General features: G+C 39.9%; 1 protein-coding gene across 2 annotated transcripts in view; it reads right to left on the bottom strand.

The window, feature by feature from the left end:
- Positions 1 to 86: 86 nt before the first annotated feature.
- sbf2 (SET binding factor 2) overlaps positions 87 to 17,029 on the bottom strand; it is a 142,020-nt gene continuing 125,077 nt past the window's right edge. For both annotated transcript variants that reach the window (XM_084716965.1, XM_084716974.1), the window contains 10 exons: positions 16,846 to 16,947; positions 10,966 to 11,151; positions 9,180 to 9,306; positions 7,661 to 7,788; positions 5,951 to 6,175; positions 5,757 to 5,864; positions 4,643 to 4,833; positions 3,591 to 3,678; positions 3,365 to 3,496; positions 87 to 1,495 (listed from right to left, as the gene is read on the bottom strand). In XM_084716965.1, the coding sequence (XP_084573091.1) occupies positions 1,397 to 1,495; positions 3,365 to 3,496; positions 3,591 to 3,678; positions 4,643 to 4,833; positions 5,757 to 5,864; positions 5,951 to 6,175; positions 7,661 to 7,788; positions 9,180 to 9,306; positions 10,966 to 11,151; positions 16,846 to 16,947 (1,386 nt within the window). In that variant the 3' untranslated portion in view covers positions 87 to 1,396. The remainder of the gene's footprint in view (positions 1,496 to 3,364; positions 3,497 to 3,590; positions 3,679 to 4,642; positions 4,834 to 5,756; positions 5,865 to 5,950; positions 6,176 to 7,660; positions 7,789 to 9,179; positions 9,307 to 10,965; positions 11,152 to 16,845; positions 16,948 to 17,029) is intronic.

Consider the following 17,029-nt stretch of genomic DNA (forward strand, 5'->3'; position numbering starts at 1 on the left):
AACACTTCTTCCATCACTGTCAGCAGCACAATTAATGACCATACCTTTTGATACTCACTCAGTAAAACAAGAACACAACTGACAGGTAGTTTCAAGTATGTTTGGTTTATTTCCAAAAAATTAGTGTCACCACAAAACATGGTACAAAGATACAGTAACAAAAGAAAAACTTCTGACATCTTTGAATAGTTTCATTTGCGTTGTTTTCTTTTTTTTTTTAATGAAACTGTATAGGTTTGCACAAACAGAACAGATGAGACGAGGAACTCTGAAAAGCACAATGTCCTACATGAATATTCATTTACTTCTTTTAAAAGCCCTTAAAAGACACAGAGCCTGCCTGGACAATCTGAACCACAAAAAAAAAAAAAAAAAGAAGAGTCTCCATTTCACTTTCAGAAGAACAATATTTCATCACTAACAGGGAACAGGCCACTCAGGTTTTTGCACTGGTAACGACACGTTAAAAAAAAAGACTTGTTGGTCACATTAGAGTTAAGGTTAGAAAAGTATACTCATGTTCAGTACATACAGTATATAAAATGAAATGTCACACATGTATTTACAGAAAAACATGATGCCACCACACTTACACAGTTACACTTTTAATAAAAAAAATAATTTACATTAACATGAGACAAACGTGTTATCCAGAAGTCAATAAACATTCAACAAAATAGAGAAAACATCACTTATTTAAATAGAAAAAACATGTCAGGTAAATCTTTTGAACTCACTGTGCAAATTCTTTTCATGTAATCTGTCTTGAAGAAACGCTGTATGTACATTGTAAAGTAATGCCTTTAGCCTCGCTGTCTGCATCTGTTAGAAAATCTATATCTGATAAGGAGTGCATACTTTAGAGCTAAGTGCAAACAATTTGTTTTTCATGTTGTGCATTAAAAATCTCTGAGTTTTTGGCGGTTCATACGTTTCTTTAAGCAGCAATAACCTTTCCTCGTAGTAAAATATCTGATAGAAATTCTTTTTATAGGCTATTTTCTATTTTTAAGTTTAAAATTGAACCCACAGTTTGAATGGCCAGTGATATTGCTTTGATCTATTTACAGCTTAAGTAGGATAACATTTCCTTGGTAGTGCAGTCCCCTAGAACATCAGCTTATCTTCACTTCATCCCTGTCGGAGGCACGGAGGAGGGAGCTGACAGCAGAGACGAGTGTGTTCGACAGCCTGACAGCTGATAAGTAACAGGCAGAGAGGTGGATGGACAGAATTCATCCTCCACTACCAGGCACTTTGTTCACTGCAGTCCCCAAGTATTTAAGACATCTGAAAGCCGAGTCGAGTGTTCGTCACGTCTCTGCTCTCAGCCGCCTGATGCCGCCTCTCATGTCCACAGTGTTCGTCTCAGTGTTCGGCCTCTGAGGTTTTCAGCTCAGGCGTCAGAGATGCAGTTCTGGATCTTGTCCATCCACAGCTGAGCGCTCGGCGCATCTGAGGCGCAGAAGTTGTAGACTCGTTTGCTGGTCTTCAGCTAGAGAGGGAATCAGACATCGAAGGTTGAATGTGGATCAAAGGAATGTGAAAGACATGAACGTGCAAAAAAAAAAAAAACCCCAAAAACTAAAAAAGTCACTCAATAAAGTGCTGATTTCCACCAAGCAATGGATGGTGAAGCACCCACTGCAATGCCACCACTACCGGCAGATACAACCAATGTAGTTTTGCAAAGTTGTTGATAGTATAGTGTAATTTTTTAAATATATAGATGTAGTGTTTTTGTATATTACTGTCTCAGTTTTTCTTAAGATACATAGAATAGCGTAATGGCACTGTAACTGAGCATCCTGGTTCCTCAAACTGTATAAACTCACTAAGGAAATAATAAACAGGACGACAACCTCTCAATTTAAACATTGTTATTTAAAGTCTCAGACTGTGGGCCTCCCCTCAGAGAAAGCTTGATAAAGGCACCCCCGCTCGGTTTACTTGCTTAGCTTTGCTCAATTCCTGGCTGTCTATGGGATCAAGGTGATCATGAACATTTTATTTGACCCTGCAGATGTTCAACAACTGAGAAAAAATAGCCTCATGTTGCTGCAACATTACAGAACTTCAGACACCACAGCAATTAAAAAAAAAAAGATCTAACCAAAGGCATTTTTCTGGTACGGACTACAGTAAAATTCCCCTGAACTACTGCATCTCTTTAACCAAATTCCTCATATTTAGGCTATTCTATGTGATCTCCTTTTGAAACTAATGAATGACTAGTGTATGACAACTGTTTGGAGCCCTCCCGGAGAGGCCTGCCTCCCATTTTGAAAACCTCACTTTGAGCAAACAAGCGACTTTACAAAAGTATAACAGATATATAACTCTACATTTTTATATAAACTCACAAAAGTTGAAATTCTAAATAATTTAAACTTGTTGATGGAGCCTGCGTGTCTCAGTGGAAGTTGTGGCTCTTGATCAGATTAATGTTCTGGCATACAGCTGATTAGCTCAACCCCAGCAACTAGATTTAATTCCAACAAATAACTACTATCATGTTCAAGGTCCAAAAAATGGTCTCACAGCAATGAAATGGCTACTATGTGGACTAACATCATCACACATGAATACAATTAGGCTTATTGAATCCACAAGAGTCTCAGCCTTCCAGTCATACAGTTTAGGACATTCCAGTGCTGTTCAGGGACTCTTGGACACCCAGAGAACCAATTTTTCTTCAGATGTCTTGAGTTGACAGGTCAAAGGACCTCTCTGAAAATGGCCAGTGAGAAGCCAGTACCAGTGGATTCATAAGGTAACCGAGTACATTCCCTCTTTCAAGTGCTACAGCCTGTGAAAGACAGACAGATGTAACACACACACACAGACACCGACCAAACGCAGGATCACCTCCGGCTTACACCTAGCACAGATAAGAACAGACCACTTTCCTGTTCTCTACACTGACAGAAAAAGGTTCATCTCTGATGTTTGGATGGTCTCTTGTCTCTGCTCCACTAATTTTTATGCATCAGGTCTATTTTTTCCAGTGGGGTTTGCATTATTGAAAATTGAATATGCTACACAGCACTTAAGAAAGTAACAACAGTAGCAACAAATATCTATCACTGTGTTCATTTTGAGCAACAAATGTTTTTTCAATATGATTTTAGACAGAGAAACCGTCAGCAAAAGAACAATTCAGAATATTGTAAATGTGGCTGCATAGGAACAGATGCTTTGCTTTTTGCAAATCTGCAACATGCAAGTAGTGATTTGCCAGACCAGATAATTTCCCTCTCACTCATTTTGACACTTTTCACTTTTCAAAACTAATTCTGCACTTTCAACTTGTACATGAGCGTGTGAGAAGAACCCTGTGGCAGTGAAACGATGATGTACTCACATCAAAGAAAGCTTTTTCACTGATGTGTTTGGGAGCTCCTATAGTGGGTGCAGCGATCACCACGGACTCCACTTCTGCCAGATCGATGTGTCCTCTGCAGTTCGTGTCCTCCCCGGTGTCGTAGTACCTCAGCTGTGAAGACAAGAGCGTTACACCTGCAGCCTGTCCCTCACTCAGGTGACGGTTTTAGTGTTTCTTTAACATGAATGTGGTGCAGCTCACTCACCTGGTGTTTTGTAATGTCCAATACAAACCAGCGAGGCTTCCAGCCCTTCAGCAGCGCTCCACGCTTGTACAGGATCCCCTCATATGACCTGAAGAAGAAAAATGCATGTCTGTACCATTTGGGTTGCAAAAGTACAGCTTGAACCATATTTCGTGACTATTATTATTATGTATTTTGACTCAGCATTCCCGTTTATGATCAAAGTCATGTGGAGCTTATCTAAGCATTGGTTGCATGGAAGCAAAGCCTCGCTGGCCTGCTGTGTCTCCATATGTACAAACTGCAGCACTGTTTGTACACTGTGTTCCAGTTTAAGAGGCCAAAACTGGGTGGTTACAGCTTCTTTTCTCTTATAGACGTTTCAACTTTCTCAGAACGCATTTGCATCTAAAACACTAGGTTTAAATGATCAACCTCAAACTGTCAACAACCTGTCAAGAAGCTTCAACGCAAACTTGACATGTTTTTACTCTTCATGTCCACAAAGACAAAAAAAAGAGCAAAATATATCTATCTAATCAGTTATCAGTATCAGTAATATCACCGTACTGCAGGAGAGTAAAGGTGTGAAGCTTGCAAACATCTGATTAATTATCTGACAGGAAATTTAGAGGATTATATGATTTATGGATAATATCAGATACAGTGGTTGTAAGTTTCAAAATACTTGAAGACGTTCAGTGTTTCTGACCCGCTTCATCTGTTTAAACTTTCATCTGTCAAAACATGATTTGGAATGTAGAACGTGAAAAGGACACAGAACAAAGACAAAAAGTAATTTGCATAAAAGTAGATTTTAATCGTTGTTTGTTCAACTTGGAGAAAAATATCCAGATATTAGAGCCAAGAGACTGTACTTTAACCTCACAGTAATTGTAAAATTACACACCCAGAGTTTAACAGAGTACAGACAATCCTCACAAACATGACACACAGCATACCACAGCACTGACTCACCTTCCAAAACTGGACCGACTGCTCGGCAGCAGTTTTTGAGTGAATTAAATGTGGACTTCATATTTGTTCCGGGACTCAAGAAGTTCACAACCCACCTGTTCTCCTCGCTCTTGGGGGTGAATTGGTTGTAAAGTGTTGCAGCGCGGCGGTTGATCCCATTGGCTGTGGCGGTGCTGCGGTCTTCGGCCAGCCCGCTGTCTGGCAGGTGCAGCATGGAGCGCCGCTGGAAAGCCTGCAGGCCGGACGTGGGAATGAGGCCTGACAGCGACAGCGACTGTTTACGGAGCTGCAAACGCACCGGATAACAAAGTATGAGTAGGGGGGAAAAAAAACACACACAATAGAAGAATCTGACACAATTTAACAAATGAGACTTTAAGAATATGACTTCCTGGTATTTTCAAAAGGTGTACGGATGGATATTTTTGTGAACCTACAGCAGATGGCAGTTGGCACATCCTGTGAGGAGAAGCAGCAGGACTACTGGTGGAAGAGGCCAAGCAATGTACTGCTGTGGACAGGGTCAGCAGCAAAATGTACTCCAGAGCTCCATAGATGAAATCGGTCATTTTAGTTATTTTTCAAATACAGTTTTTAGTCAAATGCCTGCAGTTATCACTGGCATTTATCGTCTCCAGCTCTGATTGGCAGTGATATAAACATGACACCTGGGTGGACATGTTACTTTCACTTTTCCTCTTTTGCTCCTTTTTCATAAACATGCTTCAGAAAAGAAAGCAGGTCTACTGGCGCTGGGAAAGGGTCAGTACTCCTATTTTTAGCTGGTTTACCCACATTTAAAAAGCCTCCATATACACATTAATTTTGTTGTAAAACGTATTAGTTTTAGTATTTCTTTATTTGTTTTATTGTGACTTAAATCAGAACTAAACTTTTAAGACACTCCTGTCACAAAAACAAACAAACAGATGAAGGAGGTGTACTGGCAAAGTAAAATGGTGAAAATATTCTAAATAAGGTGTAAACTAAAACTGATGAAGATTTTTTTTGGGTGGCTGGAATACATTTTATTGCTGACCCTGTCTAATCCATTGCTTAGTTTACAGGCTGGTGCTCCTCTCTGCTCCTGTGTGCCAACCAGCATCTAATGATACACCGACTATATTAAATACCAAATGTAACTCCACTTCAAATAATCCCTAATAACCCTTTAATATAACATGCCAACATTACTCCTTTAACACGTACATTTCCCTCTTGTGCGAGGTCTTCCTGCATGCTGATTCTGACTCTCTCCAGAGTTGTGTGCCATTTCTCAGGGGCCTGGTTCAGCTCCCCCTCCAGCTTCTCGATGTCCTGCAGCCAAGAAAGACGACAAATGTGACGCATGATACAAGAACAGGATAAAAACAAACAAGATGTTTTGATGACAAACGTCTTACAGCGAGGAGTTTGGTGATGGCGTCAGGCTGGGCGCGGCTCACGCTGCTGTAACATGGCCACACAATCCTCCTCTTACTGTTGGCGACAGTGTCCACCTCCTCCGAGCTGTCCGACCTCACGGCCATCATCCTCCAATCGTAACACGGCCCCGTGGACAGAGTCTCATCTGTGAAGAAGTCCCATTTGTTCAGGCTGGGGATACTGATTGACGGCTTCAGGATCACCTACAAAACAGAAACATTTTCATGAGAATCAGATGTTATCTGATGGTGTCCGGTGTGCAAAACACTGTGGGAAAAAAGTTAAATATCATTCACTGAAATTTCTAGACTAATTGTATCAAAGAACATTGTGTCTTTCCAACAAGCTTAATCTGCCCTTTGACTCTCGCAGAGAACATCTTGTTAGTTAGAAGTGTGATTGACTGCATATGATGTTGCAAAACACAGAAACAGGCTCTTCTCATTTATTTGTGATGGCTGTGATATGAGAGGAAATAATAGATATCATCAACATCAAGCAAAAAAGGCTGAAATAATTAACAAGAAACATATCAGAGATTAAACTCTGCCAAGTTCAACTCTAATTTCGTCATATGCTGAGTTAAAAATTGCCCTTTTAATTCTTCACACAAAAAAACAAAACAAAAAAAAAAAAACAGGAAAAATTGATTCTAAACAGCAGAAATTTTATGAAATCCAACCAGGTCAGATCAGGCAAATGGTCTTTTTAATGGTCATAATTTTCTGTTTTTCTCTTATGACAGAGTGCCTGGGAGTTATTTGAAACACTGCCAGGCTTCTCAGTTTTTACACAGTTGCAAAGCAAATTTAATCTGCTGTAGCTAATTAATGGCAATAGTGATAATAATATGCTGATTACTAATCAATTAGTGTGTAAACGGTCAAATCGATGCTTTCGTCTTGTTAGTCTGCCTTCTAAAAGCTGCTTAAGCTGGAAACACTCGTCTTCACTGACGAATGGACTGCATCTTTAATGAGACAATCTAAAATGATCTCTCTGGGTCACATTGATGTGAGACACACAGTTAGCAGGTAACACTCACTTTTTCTATTAAACTTTGAAGCACGTTTTATCAAAATTGGTAGAATTTGTTTTATCAGTCTGTGAAGCTAATGCTAAGCTAAAGCTGCTTCTGTGCACCGAGCCATCAACAGTATTATTAGTTAGTGTTCGTCAGGCATCAGCTGTCAGACATGGACAGCCAGTAATTTGGCTGGAAGACGTACTCAGATATTATTGTGTAGAAAAACTTGTGCATTCAAATTATACTTGAGTAAAACTACGCAAGTATTACAATGAAAATGTGCTTAAATTACCAAAACTAAAAATCTCATTATGGTCACTTTCAGAATAATATATAGTATATTACTGGATTAAATACATTATAAAATTACAAAACATCAATGTGTAAGCATCACTTTAATTTTGCAGCTGGTAGATGTAAAGTCTAACTGCTTCACATTATGCTAATTGGCTAGTACACATTAATAATTTAATTATTCAATTTTAAATTCCATTTTTAGCTTTTCATATATATGACAGCAGAAGAGAAAATACAGCAGATAATGATGAGTTTTACCAAACCTCTGCTTCTCAGTGTGGGAGCTGCATGAATCAGCTGTTAGCCATCAGATGCCTGTGGAGCTCTGCTAAATGAAGGCAGAGAGGGCGTCAGAAGTACTCACTTCATTCTCTGAGGGGCTGTACAGATAGTTGAAGAAGATGGGACTCCTCCTGTGCATCCTGTTGATGCACTCCCAGATACAGATGCCTCTGCGGGCCTGTTTATCACCTTTATCCTCAAACAACAAGCCTGCAAAAGACACAGAACATGGACCAATTAATCTCACAGATGGATTTAGCCGATGCAACACTCTGGTCAAAGAAGATGTAATTCAACAAAAAGGTTTATGTGGTGTATTATGAGATACACGAGGATGTTTTGGTCGGCTAGGCGGGTTCAAACCAAGCATTTATTATGTGTCCAAATCAGGGGCTGAAGTAAATTACAACTACTCAAATTACTGCAATTAAGTCATTTTTGGGTACTTGTACTTTGATGAGAATTTTTCCAAGTCTGTAATTTTACTTGTACTCAAGTATGCATTACAATATGTATTTTACTTCACTAATTTTAAAATTGTAGCTCACTACTGAGCAGGCCTACAATTTGATTTAATATCCAAACATTTGAGAATGGGGAGAGGTGACCGTGACCACTGACCAAAATGAAGCAGGACTTGAGAGTAATTTAGACTAAAGATTTGGAGAAACAGATTGAACTCCTTCTATTGATAATGCATTAAACATCAATGTTTAAAAAGTAACTGATACTCTGAGTCGTTTTAGAGGAGAATACTTTGCACTTTTACTTAAGTGTTTTACCAACACCAGTAGTTTTACTTATAGATGAGTACTATTTCTGTGATGCTATTTCTACTTGAGAACAGATTTTCTCCAGATTGTGAAAATATATTTTACCAAATAGCTGGACATAATCTGTTCATGGTACAACTAGCAGGAATACTGCAGGCTTCTGCTGCCGTTTCAGTGAAGGAATCATCTTTTACGAGTTGCATTTAGTTATAGGAACTAGGGATGCACTTGAGTCTGAATATGTTATTCAGGAAAACACAAATAATGTAATGAAGACAGATATTTCTTCTCCCTGAAGCTGCTTGTTATTAGTCAGGAAAAACAGTTTGTGTCTATCTTAATCAGGCACCACCCAGCAAACATGTTAAGTGGTGCAACTCAGATGCACCCATGTTGCGTGACTAACAGGTGCGGGTTTGGCTGTGTGTGCAGCATTTCTTAAGAACGTCTACCGTCAGTGAGATGTGTGAGGATTTTCTGCTGTATCGGACTATTTCTGCCACAGTGAATATATTAAATCATTTTGATGCTTTGCAGGCACAACAGTTTCATTGCCAATGAATTTTTAAGCTAGAAAATACATTTGACTGGTTTAATGTGACTTCTGAATACAGATAAAGAGACAGATCATTTTGTTGGTTAAACAGACAGAGATAATAACATCTCTGTGCACCTCTAATAAGAATGCTATGTATATAAATGTATACTATATATATTAATTTTGATCCTCAGTTGAACATTTAAAAGAAATGGAGAACTCATTTCCTCAGTACTAAAAGGGACGATATTAAACCCCCCCCGGTGGTTAAAACTGTAAAGGACACTGACCATGTTCCAAGCGCTCATAGTCTGAGTCCAACAGGAAGTTCTTGAAGCGGTTAGAGATGTGATGATAGGCCAGGAACTTCAGATAATACTGATTAAACTCAAACTCCAGAGGATGTTGCTCCAAAATCTGCAAAGACATGAAAAGATGGACAAAGATAGTCAGAAGAGGTCAGTGTGTGTGTGTGTGTGTGTGTGCGACAGCTGGATCATGTCCTCGTGTTGTGACTTCACATGCCTCTTGTGCATCAATGACCGATTAGAAACAGGAAAGAGTCTCTCCTGTCCGCGTGGGGGCAAAGGTCAGTGATATCATCGCCGGCAGACACAATCCAGACCGAGCCAGCAGGACCGCTGCTCCATTGTTCCCATCCAGCAGTGTGAGGTGGCCAACGACAGAAAAGTGTTGAATATTTGAGGCCACCTGGGTCTATTGGCAAAAACAACAGCTGTTTTGGAGATGAGGCACTTCTATTTTCAGCTCTTGTCCGAACCCCCCCCCAGCCCCCCGTTTATAGCTCTCCAGACCCCAGGACCCCCGCCAAAGTCTCTTAGCTGCCAAGCCTACAGTTTCAAAAGACAAATGCAGAAACTATGTGTTGATGTAAGTGTATGGGAGTGGGTCTGTGCGACCCCAGGGGACAAGAAAAAACCACAATAGTCTCTGCAGTTAGCATTTCAGAGCGGACACAGTTCTCTGGAACTCAGCTGTACGAGCTTCATTCATGACTCCAATACCCCCTGCCCCCCCTTGAAATCCTGAAGTACACCCAAAGTCTTCTCAGAGACTCTCTCAATCCCCAAAACTGCAATTCTCCACACGCAGCTCTGAACACGCACTGCAAAGTGAAGAGATGCTGAAACACGCGAGCACAGACAGCTCAAAACTGATCACTGGGTTCAGACACCATCTGGGCAACAGCCTCCCTGCAAAGTCTGCCGCAATACACTGTCCAAATTACATCTCCAGTGTTAGGAAGTGCAAAACTGAACCAAATGTATATATAATGACAGCTGAATTTCTCGCCTTCTTCATCCTCTCGGCCTGTACGCTCTCCAGGAATGTGATGAGCTCATGAAGATAGTATGAACCAAGTTAAGTCTTGGAGGAAAAGTGGAGAGAAGTCACGTAGCAGGGGGCGGAGATGCTTAACTGTATGGAGCACCTGTTTAACTGAGGATTGGTGGTAGGGTTGGGTAATCGCTCCCATTTTCATATCGTCCAATTGTGTTACTCAGTAGGCTCAGCTCGACAATAACATTCCTGCAAGGGGGTCAAGAAATGTAACAGCCACGTCACCAATGATTAAGACCAGGACTGAACAATGAATTGAAATTTTATCACAGTTACAATTTGGTCTTCTGCAATTTAAAGGTGAAATGTGTTTCAAAATGCCTTTTTAAATTAAATCTAATTTTGCTGTAGTGATGTCCTGGCGGAAAACATCATATTCTGCAGACTTAAGAAAATATCTTTGTTTAGTACAGATCCTGCAAAAATCACACCCTAATGACTGATGATAAGATGAGATGGAAAAGAGATGCAAAACTGGTTTCTAAATAAAGATTTAAAATTCACTCATCACTTCTGCTGATTAATGAGGCTTAGGGGGCAGACATGTCACTTCACAAGAAACATCTCTAAATGCACAGTAGGTGCAGTTTCTAGAGAGACATCTTAGTTCTGATAGTAGCTTAAGTTAATTAAAGTTGATCATCCCTTCCCTCGTAAATATAACATCGGATCATCAGCGAGCACGAGCATGATTCGTGGGGGTAAAAACCTCACCTGGTGCACACAGTCCAGGAACTGCAGGAAGATGGGGGTGAAGCCGCTGCCCTGGCTGCTGGGACTCAGGTTGCTCCGCTGGCTGAACTTGTGGCCAAAGGAGAGCCACTCTTTCTCCAGCAGCACCTGAAAACCCTCCAGAGTCCGGTAGAAAGGATCGCTCAGCAGCTGCACCAGAGACACCACCTGGAGAGAGAGAGTGAGAGAGAGCAGGGGAGAGAAAACCAAAAGAGTGTGAATGAGATTTCTCACAGTTCAAGTCAGTCCTCAAAACAGAGAGATGTGCAAGAAAATCTGTTTGCAACATTTAACAATAATCCACTAACAAGAAAATGATCATTCTCTTTCATATGTTCATCCTGGGCTGTGGGATATAGAAGGAAGGTATGACAGGAAAGGGGGGGGGTGACATGCAGCAAATGGGCTGCAGGCAGGAGTCACACTGTTGGCCACAGCAGAGGACTCAGTAAAGCCTCAATACATGGGGCACACGCCCTACCAACTGAGCTCCAGGATGCTCCAGGAAATGTATTTGACCTATGTTTTAAGAGCTACATAAAATATTTTTGACAGAAATTGGGAAACTGATATATTGGGATAATTTACATTGAACGTGACAGCAGACAACAACAATTTTAGCTGTATTAGCTGTAATAAGGTTAGCTCAGTGCTGACTGTTTCCTTTTGGACAATTTTTGCCATTTTATTTTGTTATATGTTTTGTATGATGCAATAGTCTGCAGACTGACTCTCATCCAGCAGCACTGTTCACACCGACTCAGCCAGAGCCGAGTGCTTTGAGATATGTGAGGGGTGAGAAGGAAGTAGCCTGGATTGCTGGAAAAGTGGAAGGACTAACTAACTTATTGAGTTTTAGGTGTTTTCAGCTGAGTTTGAATAAAGTGTGTTTTACGAGGAGTTAACAAGCCAATTAAGCTTGTCTTAGCTCAGTTAAAAAGAGAAACTTGAATTCAGAAGAAGTACGGTTGTATTTTTCTGTTTAATAAGGAAAATAAGTGTAAAGATATTTTCTTGCCAGTTGCCAGTCAATGGGCTGGCTGTGGGTGGCCAGTTAATAATTTTATCTATCTATCTATCTATCTATCTATCTATCTATCTATCTATCTATCTATCTATCTATCTATCTATCTATCTATCTATCTATCTATCTAAAGAAAACACAAAGTACATTACATGTATATGCACATTTTCTGATGATGATGATGTAAACAAAACTGGGCCTTGAGAGAAGACAACATTGATATTTGTATATGAATTTTATATAAAATGAGCCAACAATTGTGAGTAGTTAAAAGGACTGGGACTAGAAACTTAACTCTGATGGACAAACTAAGAACGTCACTGTTTCTAAGACTATGTTCATATTGCAAACCTTAGTGCTCAATTCTGATTTGTCCATCAGATCTGATTTTGTTCTTTGGCTGCTCCTGTTACTTTTAAATGTGGCTAATATCAGATTTCAGTGTGAACTGGTCACAGTCCTACTTGACTTGCATGTGTAAAAGAACAATAACAAAGATGTTAAACGCAGCACGTTGACATATGAAAGCAAACATCGAGGCCACTGAAGTCAGTGTTTACAGCTTCATTTCTAAATCGATGTGCAGTGGAAGCCCGCATATTTGTGAGCAGATAATACCGAAGATTAGAATGGAGAGACAATTTTTAAATTATGGTTTTCATGGATCAATAGCTGCTACTTCTGTATGGACGTGTTTGTGGATGTGAAGTTGGAGCCACGAGTTCTGAGACTGTGACATGAATGTCTTCACAGAAACAGGTTTCATTCAAAGTTTCAGTATGTCTGAGGCCACTTTTAACTACATCTGTCAGTGCCCTTCTTTAAGACCCTTCAGGTGAGCAAGTGACGTAGAAGTTGCACTGAGGTCGCAATACAAAAACAAATTGGATCTACATCTAATTTAGGACCATATATGAAAGTGTCCCAAATCAGAATTGAAAAAAAAAAAAACGGATGTGACTTGTGCAGTTCCCACTGTAATGAAAAAAACAAAAAAAAACAAACAAAAACAAAACACATCTGTGTCATCTATGAAAACCCAAAATATCAAAAGATTTGGTCCACTTTTGTCTGCAAACTTAATGTAGTCTAAATGACCTCAAACACATCTTTGGCATTTCTGTTCTCTTTCTCGTTACTTGTGGTATCTGCTGACATATACTTATATGCTGACATTTACAATTAGCTAAGTTCGTCTGAAATTTAGGCATAGTTAGTGGAAAAATATTTGATCAGCAACCAGCTGTCAGTGCCACTGAGACTTTCTGAATATGATGATTCTCACTATGTTTAACATACAGGGTTTGACAAGCTTGGGAACCAGACGTATCTGGCAGAGCAAATGAAACATGAGCTTGAAGATTCGCCTAGTTCCCAGGCTAATCAAACCCTATATATTTAACACAATGAAAATAATCATATTCCACACATATAACAGCAACAACAGCAACAACAGCAACAACAGCAGCAACAACAACAACAACAACAACAACAACAACAATAATAATAATGATAAACAATTAATAAACATGAATCAAGATTTTGGTATTTCCTGTTTCCTGACTCAAATGTTTTAGTGGACTGTTAAGCTATAATTTGAAAAAGTTTGTGATTTGTGTTTTTTTTTTTATTGCTGCTTGAAAACAAATCAAGCACTGCCCCAACTTGCATGTGTCACTCAGCGCTACGTCACGCATTTTGTTGCTCTGATTGGCTGTAGGTTTATCGAACTGGCAGAGAAATGCTGGTTCGAAAATGAATCGAGAGGTTCCAGGCTGATTCACATTTGCAATGCCAGGCTACGGTTTGATCATCTTACCAGTAAATGATGAGGACACTAGCAGCTGCTTCACCATCACTGTGCTGTGCAGAATCTTTTCAGTTTGTCATGCATGATTACGATTTCTCACACATTTTTTGCTTTACAGCCCTTCAAAAGCTGAACACAAAAATCTAACTATGACCCGTCTTCTTGGTCTTCTTCAACAGCACAACGTTAAACTGATCATCTGCGGTCAATTACATTTATATAACATCGTAGCAAAGTCTTTGGGCACACTTGAGCTCACTCCACAAAACACCAGTTGAGAACCACTTGTCTACACACGCAGTACGCTTGGCCTGGTTCCCTGCCCGTGTCTCCTCGAACACAACTAATGAGCCCTGACGCGTGTGGAATGAGCGAGAAAAACAGTTCATGGCTTCCCCATGGGGTTTAAAAGAACATCCAGCCCTGAGTGGTAGAAAGAAAGCCCCCTGCAACCCCGGCACGGAAATAAACCCCTCAGATTATTGAGAGACTACAGCCGACTGAGGCGTGGATTTAAGAGAGAAGCAAGGCATGAGAGAGGAGGATGACGATGAGAAAAAGAAACAGAAAACTTGGTTTAGACAGAAAGCAAAGACAGTTCTGCATCCTGTCTGCTGGGTGTCTATGGTCCGTGGACAGAGACAGCAGAGCCAGAGCATATGGAGCCCATTTGCCTGCTCGGGCCGAGCAGGACCTGGCGTGATGGAGCCGGTGGCCCGTGGAGAAAGATGCTCTGGGCCGAACACGTGCCTGGCATAAGGGATCCACAAAGTGTGCTTTTAAACAGCAGCCCAGGGCTTTATGAACCCTGTAAACAGATTTGAAGGACACGCGCTTGCAACACACAAACATGTGCATTTAAACAGGTCAACATGGAAAATATGAGCTCAGAGAGCAAACATGCGATGAAATGCTGAGAGCAGCAGCGACTGGATACTGACAACTGATCAGGATCGAAACTGACTTTTTGTTTACATGCCTCAAAATCATAACCGTGAACTTTCATGATTGAAATCAGTACAAATCGGTGACGCAATGTTTAAAGACTTTTTTGTTATCTTTCTTTACATAATCGGGTCACTAGTGACAGAGCCGACTGAAAGAGGAGCAGGAAGAGTCACTCATGGCTTGTTCAGGCAGGATTGTGGGTGTTTGTGGAGAATCCCTAAAAATGTTGTCATCAACATCTAAAAATCACATTTAAAGTAGTTTCTTGTTTCTGCTTTCAATCTCAATATATGGCACTAAATAATGATAATGAAGCACGACAACCCGGCTCTCTTAACAGTACAGTTCCACCAAACACTTTGGTTAACAACTCTCAATAGGCAAAACATCCTTTTTTCATCTTTTTGGTATTAATCATTTATTAAAGGACCAGTGTGCAGGATTTAGTGGCATCTAGCAGTGAGCTTGCAGAATTCAAAGATGCTGCCTTCCCTTCCTAACATGTAGGACGACCTACAGGGGTTATGAAACTCATGAACAATATGTGAGGCCCTTTACAGAGTGAGAGGACCTGCACCCTCCTTTGATAAAAATGGCTCATTCTACGGTAACAAAAACATGACAATTCTTATTTTCAGGTGATTATACACTGATGAAAACATGTTTATGAATATTGCATTCCATTTCTGCCATATTTTGCCAATAAATCCCTGTAATTCCGACACACTATACTTTTAATTTTTGTTGTTTCATTGTGTCTCTGCTATGGTGATGAGAAGATTAAGGATTGTGGAATTGCGTGCTGTTTTTTTGTTTTTTATTTTTACATCAAAAACAATAAAAACTGTGTCAAAAGTTACTCGTAATGAAAACAAGTGTTTTATGAACAGTCAATTCTATTCTGTCAGCAATTCATCTTTAACAAGTGATTTTTACAACTGCAACTTGCACCCACAGGCACGTTATGTTTTCATTAAAATACTGCACAAGTTTTAAGTGTAGGTTTGAAACTGTGACATAATAGAAAGAGAATTAGTGCATATTCCATCAAATATATTCACGTAATTGCCTCCGCCAAGGAGGTTACGTTTTCAGTTTTGGTTGTTTGTTTCGCTTTGTCAGCAGGTTAAAAAAAACCCAACAATTACTGGCCCTGTTCAATGAAGCTTGGTGGAAGGCTGTTGCATGGGCTGAAGAACCTATTAAATTTTGGAGGGGCGAACGGAAGAATAATTTTTCACTTTTCACTAAGAAAGTGAGATAAGTCAACTGTAACACCAGTATCTATGGCAAAATAAACTTATTTTGTTGCATGTGTGAACCTTTCATAATTAAAGTGAATGGCATACAACAAAACACAACAGCCAAGTATGTAAGAAATGTGCAAGTCGATATAACCAAAATAAGCCTATTTAAATATATCAATACTTTTATAGTGGTGCATTTACAGATTTGCATATCATACAAGACTTCTGGCCGAGGGCCCTTCTAGTTAATTGAGTGCCAGTAACTCTGACACATGGCATCTCATTGCTGCTTCCCACTGAGGATAGTGCTTTGGTTTAAATGAATTAATGTGTTTCATCTGATTTAACTCTTCCCTGTGGTGTTTTTTATTAACTGCCATGGTTATAAAGAGGGGAGTGAAATGTAATAAGGACCCCCAGCTAGACTTATACCAGGAAAGTTGTTAAATACTCTTAACAACCCCCTTTTTGTTATTCCTTTGTTTATGGGCTTTCAATTGCAGTGGAGACATGACATAAATGATTTGTCTGCAATAGTCTCCATCAGCATTTACACTAATAATTTATCTTTTTAATTATGCCAGATCTACCACCTCCACCAAGAGTAAAACATGAGGTACTCTGAGGTAATATTTGTCTTTGTTTTGATCTCTTGTGTTTTCCCTTATACACAAAATTACTACACAAAAACAGGTTGGTGTAAACTCTGCACCAGGTTAAACCTCTCTGGTCTAGATATAGTGCTCACCCTCTTTTTTTTTTTTTTTTTTTTTTTACAACAATCTGTCTTACTTCTACATTTATTTACATAGGTATTTGTGCATTTTTCTCACTTGTGTAGTAATGTCCCAGCCATCCTCCAGGCTGAGGAGAACAGATGAGCCGCTGTCCAGAAGCTCCACCAGAATCAGTGCCAGCTGCAGGATCTTGTGAAGCTGTGGGAGATGAACATATGTGCATGTGAAGACATGTACACACACAGACACACACACGCACACAATTAATCCTCTGTGTGCA

This window comes from Lutjanus erythropterus, chromosome 1 (assembly GCF_056507025.1).
Source record: "Lutjanus erythropterus isolate fLutEry1 chromosome 1, fLutEry1.hap2, whole genome shotgun sequence".
NCBI classification, from domain to species: domain Eukaryota; kingdom Metazoa; phylum Chordata; class Actinopteri; order Lutjaniformes; family Lutjanidae; genus Lutjanus; species Lutjanus erythropterus.